The sequence below is a fragment of the Melanerpes formicivorus genome, unplaced genomic scaffold, assembly GCF_026170545.1.
Source record: "Melanerpes formicivorus ecotype bairdi unplaced genomic scaffold, bMelFor1.0.p_v2 SCAF_7, whole genome shotgun sequence".
In the NCBI taxonomy this organism is placed as follows: Eukaryota; Metazoa; Chordata; class Aves; order Piciformes; family Picidae; genus Melanerpes; species Melanerpes formicivorus.
Genome location: NW_027142359.1, coordinates 121,288 through 132,051, shown reverse-complemented (window position 1 = coordinate 132,051; position 10,764 = coordinate 121,288). Strand labels below are relative to the sequence as shown.

The 10,764-nt window shown below is 64.6% G+C and overlaps 1 protein-coding gene across 1 annotated transcript; it reads left to right on the top strand.

The window, feature by feature from the left end:
* Window positions 1-267: 267 nt before the first annotated feature.
* On the top strand, window positions 268-5,508 carry LOC137442646 (ubiquitin carboxyl-terminal hydrolase 36-like). Its single transcript, XM_068141645.1, has 12 exons — window positions 268-517; window positions 588-809; window positions 1,508-1,618; window positions 1,935-2,037; window positions 2,629-2,696; window positions 2,860-2,930; window positions 3,294-3,376; window positions 3,689-3,800; window positions 4,101-4,241; window positions 4,544-4,647; window positions 4,935-5,022; window positions 5,452-5,508. Exons 1-12 carry the CDS (start codon window positions 268-270, stop codon window positions 5,506-5,508), a joined length of 1,410 nt encoding a protein of 469 aa, XP_067997746.1.
* The last annotated feature ends 5,256 nt before the right edge of the window (window positions 5,509-10,764 follow it).

Sequence of the window (10,764 nt, the reverse complement as noted above, 5' to 3'; positions counted from 1 at the left end):
GCGCCGCGGTGCCAGCACACAATGGGCATCGCCGAGCCCGACGACCACGCCCTGACAAGTCCCGCCCCCCCTTGGCACTGCAGCCAATCAGCAGCGCCGCTCCGCCTCAGCCTGTTGCCTGGACACCGAGCGCGAGGGACACGAGGACGAGGAGGAGGAGGACGAGGAGGAGGAGGAGGAGGAGGAGGAGGAGGAGGAGGAGGAAGGAGCTCAGTGGGCTGGGACGGCTGAGTCGAGGCCAGCGAGCGTGGCTCCATGGTGCACAGCATGCGGAGGCTGAAGGAGCTGGAGGAGGGGCTGGCGCCGGCAGCCAAGAGGCGCCGGCTGGGGCTGGGTGAGGAAGGGGCTCCGGGCTGGCCGCCGGCTGCCTCGCCCAAGGAGCTGTGGCAGCAGGAGGCAGAGTCTGAGCGTGCCGGTCGTGGCAAGGGGGATCAGCCCGGGGGGAAGCAGCTGGAGCCCTGGGTCGAGGCTGGCAGCCACCGCGGCAGCCCCAAGGAGGAGCTGACCAGCAAGCAGGGTAGGTAGAGAGGGCCGAGGGGGCTGCTGGTGCTCCTGAGCCCTGGGGCTCAGCGCCTCTCTCCCTGCAGGCGGTGAGCAAGCCCCAGCAGCAGGAGGGGACGGGGTCCCCGTGCCCCAGCAGCTGCCCTTCCCCGTGGGGCGCCTGTCCCTGCGGTGGGAGCGGCTCTGCGGGGTCGGCGCTGGGCTGCACAACCTGGGGCGCAGCTGCTTCCTCAACGCCACGCTGCAGTGCCTGAGCCACACGGCGCCGCTCGCCAACTACCTGCTCTCCGAGGAGCACGGCCGCAGCTGTGAGTGGGGAGCCTGGGCCGGGCGGCTGGCGGTGCCAGGCTGGCAGTGCCAGGGTGCCCGTGGGGAGCGGGAGCTGCCTGCCTGTCCTGCGCTCGGCACCTCTGCAGGTGGCCCTGGCAGGGGCTGCGAGTGTTGGGCTGTGCCCTCTCTGTCCCTGCTGCCCCTGTCTCCACCAGAGGCTGTTCCTGTCTTCTCCTGGCCCTAGCGGTGCTCCCCAGCTCTGCAGCCTGGCACCGGCGAGGTGCTGCCTCTGCTGGCTGCAGCCAGGGCAGGGCAGGAGGCTGCCTGCGGGCAGCAGCTGCTGTGGGAGGCTCGCAGCTGGGAGCAGGGGGAGCTCTCAGGGCTCACAGCCCTGTCTGTAGGGCTCTGCTGGGATCTGCCCCTCAGGGCCAACCTGTGCCCTCCTCCGGAGAGTGCCTGTGGCTGTTTTCCATCCCCATGGACGCTCTCTCCTCTGGGGGGGGGCGAGGGGGAGGGCTGTTGCAGTGGTACTGTGAGTGGGATGGCATCAGCCAGGGTGAGGTCTGCTGGCCCCTGTGTACCCAGGATGCCCAAGAGCTGTGCTGCAGCACAGAGCTCCTAGGGACCACTGAGCGTGGCTGAGCTCTGTTGGAAGAGAGATCCCTGCAGCCTCTGTCCTGCCTCCATCTCTCCTGGCTTTGTCCTTGATGTCCTGTCCTCTGCTCTGCTGCTCCAGGTCGCCAAGAAGGCTTCTGCATGCTGTGCCTGATGCAGGACCACGTGGGGCAGGCGTTTGCCAGCAGTGGGCAGGCCATAAAGCCGGTGTCCTTCATCCGGAACCTCAAGAGTAAGGGAGGCTGCCCTGCCCTGCCCTGCCTTGCCCTGCCCTGCCCTGCCCTGCCCTGCCCTGCCCTGCCCTGCCCTGCAGGGGAGCAGGGACTGATGCTGGAGCAGAAGCTGTGGGCTGGGAGCAGCTCTTGGCAGACAGCTCTCCTGAGGTGACTCAGGGAGCCTGCCAGGGGCTGGGGGCTCCGTGGGCTGCGGGGGGCTTCTCCCGTGGCCGTGAGTCTGACAGCAGGTTTGGGCTGCGGGGGAGCAGGGAGGGAGGGAGGAGCTGCATCTGTTGCAGCAGATGCTGAGGCTGGTTGCTGCCCCTCCTGCAGACATTGCCCAGCACCTCTGCTTGCGGCAGCAGCAGGATGCCCACGAGTTCCTGCGCTACAGCATCGACGCCATGCAGCAGGCCTGCAGGAACGGCTGTGCCCAGTATGTGTGGCCCTCCTGCCCTGTGCCCTCACCAGTGCCCCGTGCCCGTGGGAGGGCTAACCCCGTGCCCCAGGCTGAACTCCCAGAGGGAGGCACTGAGTGCAGGGGCCGCACTGGATGGCCCAGCTCTCTGCCCCTCTGTGCCACAGTCCCCCTTCTCCCGGCTCCTCTGCCCCAGCCTAGCTGTGGCCCTCTCCCCCGCTCCTGAGGCTGCTGTGGTTCTGGATCCTGTGCCAGCTGCCCAGGAACCCGGGGTGCAGCTGGCTCAGGTGCAGCTCTGTGGCTGTGGGTGAGCAGCTTTCCTCTGGGCCCTGCGCTGCCTCAGTCTGCAGCGCACAGCTCTGAGCTGCGGCCGGCAGCTTCTGCTCCTTCTGGAGGAAGGTGCCCCTGGGAGCCTGGTGCCAGCCCTGGAGCTGTGGCCCTGGGAGAGCAGCCTGGCAGAGGCTGCGACTTCCCTCTGCCTCTGGAGCTCTGCAGCCTGTGCGCTGGGCAGAGCGCAGCGGGGGGAGCTGTGCTGAGGACACGGGGAGGGGGCCCTCGGGGGTGGCCGTGGGGGAGGGGCGGTGTGAGCCCTGCTGCTCCTGTGCCTAGGTTGGATGGCCAGAGCCAGGCCCCGACGCTGGTTCAGCAGATCTTCGGCGGCTCCCTGCGGTCCCGTGGTGAGTGTTGGCTGCCAGCTCCTGGGCCTGGGCCTCTCAGGGCTGCCCGGCAGGAGGAATCATTTGGGAGCACTGCTGAGCGTGTGCAGAAGATGCCCAGCTGCAGCTGCTGGGGTGGGTGCAGGGCCATGGCAGGCTGTGCTCAGTGCTCTTTCTCTGGCAGTGACGTGCTTGGAGTGCAAGAGCACCTCGGACAGCTACGAGCCTTGCCTGGACCTGGCGCTGGAGATCGGGGTAGGGCGGCAGGGTGGGGGCTGGGGAGGAGCTCTGCTCTCCTGGGGCTGTTCCTGCAGCTGCAGCATCGCTGCCCTCAGGGCTCCTGAGCCTGCCGGTGCCAAGGCACAGCCCAGGCAAGAGGGAAGCCGCTGCCTTGTTGAGCTGCCTGCTGTGTCTGGCAGGGCAGTGCCCGGTGCCTGGGCGTGAGGCTGCGTGGTGCTGGGGCCCCTGCAGCTGCCCCTCGTGGTGCTGGGCACTGCCAGCTGGTGGGGCTGAGGGGTTTGCTGCAGCCTGTGGCCCTGTGCCCACGCTGGGTGTGCTCTCTCGGGGCTGTGGCGTGGACAGGCCACTGGTGGCCTGAGCTCTGCTCTGTCCTTGCAGGAGGCCAGGAGCGTGGTGCAGGCGCTGGGGCAGTTTGTGCAGGCAGAGCTGCTGTGCGGGGAGAACGCCTACAAGTGTGGCAGGTGAGGCTGGGGGCTGCGGGCGGCCGGGGGGCGCTGCGCTGGGGGCAAGCAGCTGTGCCCCCTGCTGGCTGCGGGAGGGCTTCACTGCCTGCTCCGCGGCTCAGCCCTGAGGGCCGTGGCCGTGGAAGCCTGCCGCGAAGGCTGCCTCCTGTGGTGAGGAGGAGCTGGGCCGGCAGCCGTGGCCGTGAGCAGGGGCCCTGGAGCAGCGGCTGCTGTCAGCAGGGTCGGTGCCAAGGGCTTTGCTGCCCGGCCAGGGCTGGCAGGCAGCTGGCTGGCGCAGCAGCTTGAAGAGCTGGAGCTCTGCCTGTGCAGGTGCCAGCAGGAGGTGTCGGCCAGCAAACGCTTCAGCATCCACCGAGCCCCCAACGTCCTCACGGTGGCACTGAAGCGCTTTGCCCCCTACGCCGCAGGGAGGATCACCAAGGTGAGCGCTTGGCAGCCCGGGGCTGAGGCTCTCTCCTGGCCCCAGGTGCTGCTGCCCAGAGCGGGCCGGGAGGTGCTGCTGTGGCCAGCGGGAGCTGTGCCGCGCTCCTGCAGCCCTTCCCCCGCTGTGCGCTGCAGGCGGAGTTCGGCTCCTCCTGCCGCCTTCCTCAGCACCCCCTCTGCACCAGGAGGCTGAGTGCCCTTCTCTGGAGAGGTGGCCCTGCTGGGAGAGCTGTGCTGCTCTTGCCCCAGCACAAAAGCCATGGCCTGTGCAGGCTGCTGAGCGCTCCTGTCTCTGCAGGAGGTGCGGTACCCCATGCTGCTGAACCTCCGCCCCTACATGTCTGTGCGGCGCAGGGACCCCGTCCTGTACAGCCTCTATGCGGTGCTGCTGCACTCTGGGCACAGCTGCCACGCAGGGCACTACTACTGCTACGTGAAGGTGAGCCCAGGAGCTGTGGTGCCACCCCCTCAGGGCTGGGGGGTGCTGGGGGGTCCCTGTAGGCCCAGCAAGGAGGGTGCTCAGCAGATGTGCGTGGTGGGGAGCACTGGCTGCGGGGTGCAGGCTGTGCCGTGCCGCAGGAGGGGGGAAGGTTCAGCTCTGGCAGAGCCCCCTGGCCTGCCCTGGGCCTCCTCTGCCTCGTGGGGAGAGGAGCTGTGCCCACGGGCGCTGCTCCTGCTGCTGCTGCTGCCAGGAAGGTGCCTGGGCACAGCCCAGCCCTGCTCTCTCTTCTCCTGCTGCAGGCCAGCGATGGGCAGTGGTATCGAGCGGACGACGAGCGGGTCGGCTCCGCAGCCCCCCAAGAGGTCCTGCAGCAGCAGCAGGCCTACCTGCTCTTCTACCAGAGGTGAGTGTCTGCTGCCTGCTGGCCCCTCTGCCCCCTGCTCCCAGCACTTGGCACAGGGCTGGCACAGGGCTGGCTGTGGGCAGGAGCTTGGCCCGGGTACCCCAATGCCCTGTGCATGCCCTGGCTGGGAGGAGGGTGGCAGGGAGGGGCCCAGCCCCTTGTCACGGTTTCACTCTCCCTCAAGAGCACCTCATGCCCTCAGAGCTTTGGCTCCTCTTTCTCCTCTGCATCTCTGAGAGAGGCTCAGCCCCTGGCAGTTGATGCCAGCCCTTCTCTGCCTTCCCCAGGATCCCCAGCCTCAGGAAGAGCTGGCAGGGGCCCATTGCCAAGGCTGCCTCCAGCCTGCCCGGAAGCACTGGCAGCGTCCCAGAGGAGGTCAGGAAAGCTGCGAGCAGGGGGCTCCTGTCTTCAGCAGGGGTGGGCCAGGGGAGCCCTGGAGGCTGCTCTTGGCCAGTGCTCCTGGGTGCTGGGAGCTGCTGCCCCTCTGTCTGCTCTGCCAGGGCAGGGGGGCTGCAGCCTGGCAGGGAGGCAGGCGCAGGGCAGGAGGGTTTGCAGGAGGCATCCTGCAGAGCCAAGGCCTGTGTGGGGCTGGGGAGGGCTGGGGAGGGCAGGGTCTGCGTGTCCTTGGCTCCTGGACTTGTCACTGAACTGCTCTCCCTGTCTAGAGAGCAGAGCTGCTGCCAGGGAAGCAGCTGCCTGGGCTGGAGGAGGTGGGAGACCCTGCAGCCCACAGCGCCTTTGGGATGGGGTCGGAGCTGCTGAGCGGAACCAGCCTGCCAGAGCTGCCTGCTGAGTGCCCAGCAGCCAGGAGAGAGGTGCCAGCTGTGTGCCAGGATTATTGGGCACAGCTGCAGGGCCTGACACGCAGCAGCAAGTCCTACATCAGCAAGCTGACCGTCCTGGCCCAGCAGAAGGTGGCCTTTGCCAGCAGCATTGCCGCCCTGGTGGAGGCACAAGCGGCCAAGGTTTGGAAGTTCCACTGCCTGCTGCTCCTAGCTGTGCTGCTGGGGGGAGCAGCTGGAGCCAGCGGGCTGGGGGGGCCTGGAGGGCGAGGAGGGCCTGGGGAGATGTCCTGCTGTGAGGCAGGAGAGGGGCAGAGCAGGGCAGCAGGGGGCCGAGGGCTGCTTTCCAGCCTGCCCAGAAGCCTGGGGGTTAAAAGCTGTCTGCAAGCCTGTCCCAGGGGCAGGTTTGGCCTGCAAGAGCAAACCTCAGTGTTCCAACCCTGCTGAAGTGCTGGCTCTGAGGTGTCTGAGCCTGGCAATCCCTGGGTTTGCAATGCTTCAGAGGTGCTTTGGTTCTCTCAACTCCTCCCTCTCTTCTCATGATTCCAGGCTCCTCCAGCACAGAAGCTCCCTGCTCTCTACCTGCTGGACTCCATCATCAAGAACGTGGGAGGAGCATACCTGCAGGCTTTTGCCCCAAACCTGGTGGAAACCTTTCTCTCCGTCTTTGAGAAGGTCTCTGCACCTCAGAAGAGTTCTGTAGGCCAAAGCTGTGGCTGGGCAGTGAATCCTGTGCCCAGGGGTGGCTTTGCTTGGGTGGTGAAGCACACCAAGTGCTTGGCTTTTCTGCATCTCTGTCCTGGCTCTGCACTGAGGGCCATGGTCCCTGCTGGTGGTTTGAAGCAATCAAGTGGGCCCTGAGCCTCCAAGGAGGTTGGATCTGTGTCTCCCAGATGGGTCTGAGGGTGCAGCTGAGCTGAAGCAGAACTGCCTGAATTGGAAGTGCTAGCCCTGCTCTGGCATCTGCTGGGGCAAAGTCCTTCAGGGGCTGGAGAGCTGAGCACAAGCCCCTGGGCTCATTGCTTGCCTCAGAGGCTGTTGCCTGATTCCCTTGGCATGGGAGTGTGAGCTGCTCTGCTGAGAGCTGCTGCACAGCCAGGCCAGTGTGTTGAGATGCCAAGTGCTGAGAGCAACAGGACAGCCATGCAGCCTTCCTTCTGGCAGCAAAGCTGCAGGCTGTGTGTGGCAGAAGCTGAGGGAGCCCTGGGGTGGTTTTGTTGCTGCAGGGGGACACAGAGACTCGCAAGAGTTTATTCCTCTTGCGCTCGACGTGGGACAGGGTTTTCCCCCCGGAGAAGCTGCATGCCCTGGATGTCAGAGTCAAGTCCTTAGATCCTGCTTGGCCAGTGAAGCCTCTGCCTGCAGCTGGGAGTGCTGCTGGCAGCCCTGTGAGCCCTCAGCCTGCAGCTCCCTCGGTCAGTGTGTGTGCCTGCTGTACGGACAGAGGGTCCCAGAGCAGCCATCCTTGTTTGTAGGCTGCTGGGTGAGAGTGCAGTGCCTCAGGAGTGCAGGGCCTGGGCTGTGGAGGCAGGGCAGAGGCACTCCTGAATGCAGAGCGCTGGGGGGGCTTGCTTTGCCTGTGTCAAACCTGTGCTCTGGAGGGTGGCCATGGAGGAACTGCTGTTAGGCGACGTCCCCCTGTCACAGCAGCAAATTGGAGTGGGGGCAAAGGTTTCAAATGAGTTTGGTTCCATTGTGCCTGAAGAGTGCAGCTCCTAACAGCTGCAGAGAGTGAGCTCCAGTGCTGGAGGGTGGCAGCAGGGAAGGGAGCTGGAGTGAGCTGAGCATGGGGGCCGTGGGGGTGTTAGGTTGAGGCTGGGGCTGGGTGACCTTGTTCTAAGCAAAGCAGCTCCAGGGCTCCCTGGCTCCCTCAGGATGTGCAGTGTCACAGGTTCTGTTCTGTTTCTAGGCAGAGGAATCCACTGCCCCTGCCTGTGCCAGGGCTGCTGCCTCTGCTCCTCCAGCACAGCCTTTGAGCCAGGAGCAGCTGCTGAGGCAGCAAGTGCTTGAGAAGGAAAAGGAGCTGCTGGAGCTGCGGCAGAAGCTCTCAGAGCTGGAGCAGGCCCAAGCACAGGTGAGCAGGACAGGTGGTGACACTTTGCTGGGGGGGGCTCAGGCTCTTGGGGACAGTCCTTGGCTGTGCTGGGAGCTGCCAGCCCTCAGCTGGTGCTGCTGCCTGGGAAGCAGAGCTCTGTGAGGAGTGGAGCAGTGCCAGTTCATCTGGGGGGCTTGGGCAGGACGTGGTGACCTCAACACTAAGACTTGCACTCAAAAGGGAGGCAAAAAAAGGTCCTGAGTTTCCCTCCCCAATGATCCCTGCCTGTGATCCTCCTCTTCCAGCCCTTCTTGTGGCTCACAGCAAGCCAGGCTTCCTCAAAGCTCTGCTCTGTGGAAGGACAAGGAGGCCTGGCTGCTGGCAATCACATCCATTGCTCCTCAGGCCAGGCTGGTTGGATGCCAGCCTCTGAAGATGGCAGCTAAGCTGCAGGGCTTTGCCTTTGCCATTGAAAGTTTGCTGTGCTGGCAGCTGGAGGCAAAGCCAAGCACCTCAGAAGGGCCAAAAGAGGGAAAGTGTCTCAGGGGCTGGGCAGCTGAGTGGCCTTGAGCAGGAGGGCTGGGGAGAAGCAGGAAGGCTGCAGTGAGGCCCTGTGTGAAGGGCCACAGCTTGCAGTGCTGCTCTGGAGCCCTGATTCTGCACTGGGCTTGAATTGGATCTTTTGTAAGGGGGCTCCATGGCTGCAGTGCTGCTGATGAGCAGTGCAGGGCTCCTTAGCAGGGCAGGGGCTGAGCCTCACAGCTTTCAAGACACTTCTGGTGGTGGCTTTGGTTTGCAGGGAGGATCTGAGCAGCTCAGAGTCAGAGCTGTGCCAGGCAGCCCAGTGGTGGATTTGTCTGTCTTGCAGGCTGCCTCTCTGGGTGTTCAGCAAGGATCATCTCCTGCAGCTCCAGCTCCAGCCCCTGCTGAGCAGCACAGGGCTGCCACAGCTCATCTGGCAGCTAAAGGCCCTGCTCAGCCTGCTGTGCAAGCTGAGGAGAAGCAACCCTGCCCAAGTCCTCCCCAGCGTGCTGCCCCCCAGGCAAGGGACAGCACAAAGGTGTCTGAAGTCAGCAAGCAGCAATCAAGGCTGAAAAGACATCTTGAGGATAAGTCAGAGGGCGAAGAGAAGGAGGGGAAGAAAAGGAGGAGCTGCAGGGAGAAAGAAGCCAAAGCAGAAGCCGAGACATGCAGAGGCAGAGCAGCAGGCAGCAGAGGCAAAGGGCTGAGTGGTGCTGCTCACAGAGCCTCAGAAGAAGGCTTAGAAGTTAATCTGCTCCTTCAGCAACTCCTCAAATTAGAGAGCTGCCTCAGATAGCCCTGAGCAGGCTGAGGGGGCAGGGGGCAGGCCAGTGGCCAGAGCCGGCGGAGATTGCCCAGAGAGCAGAGTCTGGGAGGAGCTGCAGGAGCCAAGGGCAGGAAGAGAGCCAAGGAGGCTCCCTACAGCCTCAGCACTCAGAGGTGAGGAGCTCAGCATCCTGCTCTGCTCTTCAGGCCAGGCTTGGCTTGTCCCTGGCTGCTTTCTAGGCTGGGATCTCTTGCCCTTGAGGGTTGTCAAGGCCTGGTGCAGGCTGCCCAGGGCAGTGGTGGAGTCCCCATCCCTGGGGGGTTGGTGTGGTGCTGAGGGCCATGGTTTGGGGGTGCCCTAGCAATGGGAGCATGGTTGGACTGGAGCTGAAAGAGCTCTTCCAGCCAGAAAGGTTCTCTGCTTCTGCTGACTCTTCAGGCTCCTGGGCTTGGGCAGGAAGTGCTGGCTGCCTCCTTGGAGAGGTCTCAAACTCCTCCTGGGGCAGGAGAAGCCAAGAGCAGGCCCCAGGAGAAGTGTCAGCCTCAGCAGGCCCTTGAGGAGGAAGTGGGGAGCCAAGGTGACCTCCAAATGCTGCCCACAGCCTTGGCTCAGCAGAGCTGATGCTGAGGCAGAGCCTTGCTCACAGGTGCCCTGGGGCTGTGTTGTCTCTGCCTGCAGCAGAGCTTTGCTTTGTGCCTGGGGCTGCCCTTGGCTCCTGGGCAGCCTGCTGTGCTCTCTGGGTGCTGCTGTGGTGCTGCAGCCCTGCAGTGAGCACTGGAGCTGGCTGGAGCTTGTAGAAAGGATCCAAGTGCTGCTCCAGCTGACAAGTGAGATGAGCAGAGGCTGCCCTTGGCTCTTCTGCCGGGGTGGGACCCCCTGTGCCCCCAGGGGGGATCCCCTGTGCCCCCGGGGCAGACACTGGCCCAGAGTCCAGGTCCCTGTGAGCTTGAAGAGGAAGCCCAGGATGTTTAAGTGGGCAGTCAGTTCCTCTTGCTCCTTGATTCCTCCAAGCCCCTTGGCTGACCTCCTCAGACCTCCAGCATGTTTGACACTGAGGGTGGTGAGAGCCTGGCCCCAGTTGCCCGGGGAGGGGTAGGTGCCCCACTGCTGGCACCACTTCAGGTCAGGTTGCCTGGGGCTCAGAGCCACCTGCTCTGCCTGCAGCTCTTCTGCTGAGTGCTGCTGCTTGGGCTGGCTGCCCTTGGAAGCTCCCTTCCCACCTCAAGGCCTCAAGGAGTCAGTGCAATGGAACTCTCCCCCCAGGCTGTGAGGCCAGGCTGCCTCTGCACATCCAAGGGGACGGCCGAGGGCCCTGGCTCTGCTTCAGCCTTGAGCAGCTGGACCCTGGGCAGCTGTTGGTTGGCTCCAGCAACAGCTCTGAGGTGAGCAGCAGGGGCTGGCAGGGCCTGGGGGGAAGTCCCACTGTGGAGACAGGCTGTGGGAGCTGGGGCTGTTCAGGCTGGGGAAGAGAAGGCTCCAGGGAGAGCTCAGAGCAGCCTTGCAGGAGCTGTGGGGAGCTCCAGGAGAGCTGGGGAGGGACTTTGGCCAAGGGCTGGGGGAGAGGAGGAGAGGGAATGGGGTGAAGCTTGGGGAGGGCAGCTTGAGCCTGGAGCTTAGGAAGAGTCTTTAGAGTGAGAGGAGGGAGAGCCTGGCACAGGCTGCCCAGGGAGGCTGTGGCTGCCTCCTCCCTGCAGGTGCTGAGGGCCAGGCTGGATGAGGCCTGGAGCAGCCTGGGCTGGTGGGAGGGGTCTCTGCCTCTGGTGGGGGGGTTGGAACTGGATGAGCTGGAAGGTCCCTTCCAACCAAGCCACTCCAGGAGCCATTCTATGAAGTCCTGGCTGCTTGGCATCAAACCCCCAAAGGCTGAACTTCCCTTTGGCTTCTGCCAAGCAGCAGCAGGCAGCATCCTCTGCCTTTGCCAGCTGTCAGCTTGTGCTGCTCTGGGCTGGACCTGCAGGCCAAAAGCCCAAATGGAAGCTAATGGAGATTCCCTCCCCCTCTCCCTTGGCTGG

Coding starts and splice junctions, on each gene's coding strand:
- LOC137442646 (XM_068141645.1), top strand. CDS start 268: ATGCGGAGGCTGAAGGAGCTGGAGGAGGGGCTGGCGCCGGCAGCCAAG. Junction 3,801..4,100: donor CCGCAGGGAGGATCACCAAG/GTGAGCGCTTGG, acceptor CTGTCTCTGCAG/GAGGTGCGGTACCCCATGCT. Junction 4,242..4,543: donor ACTACTACTGCTACGTGAAG/GTGAGCCCAGGA, acceptor CTCCTGCTGCAG/GCCAGCGATGGGCAGTGGTA.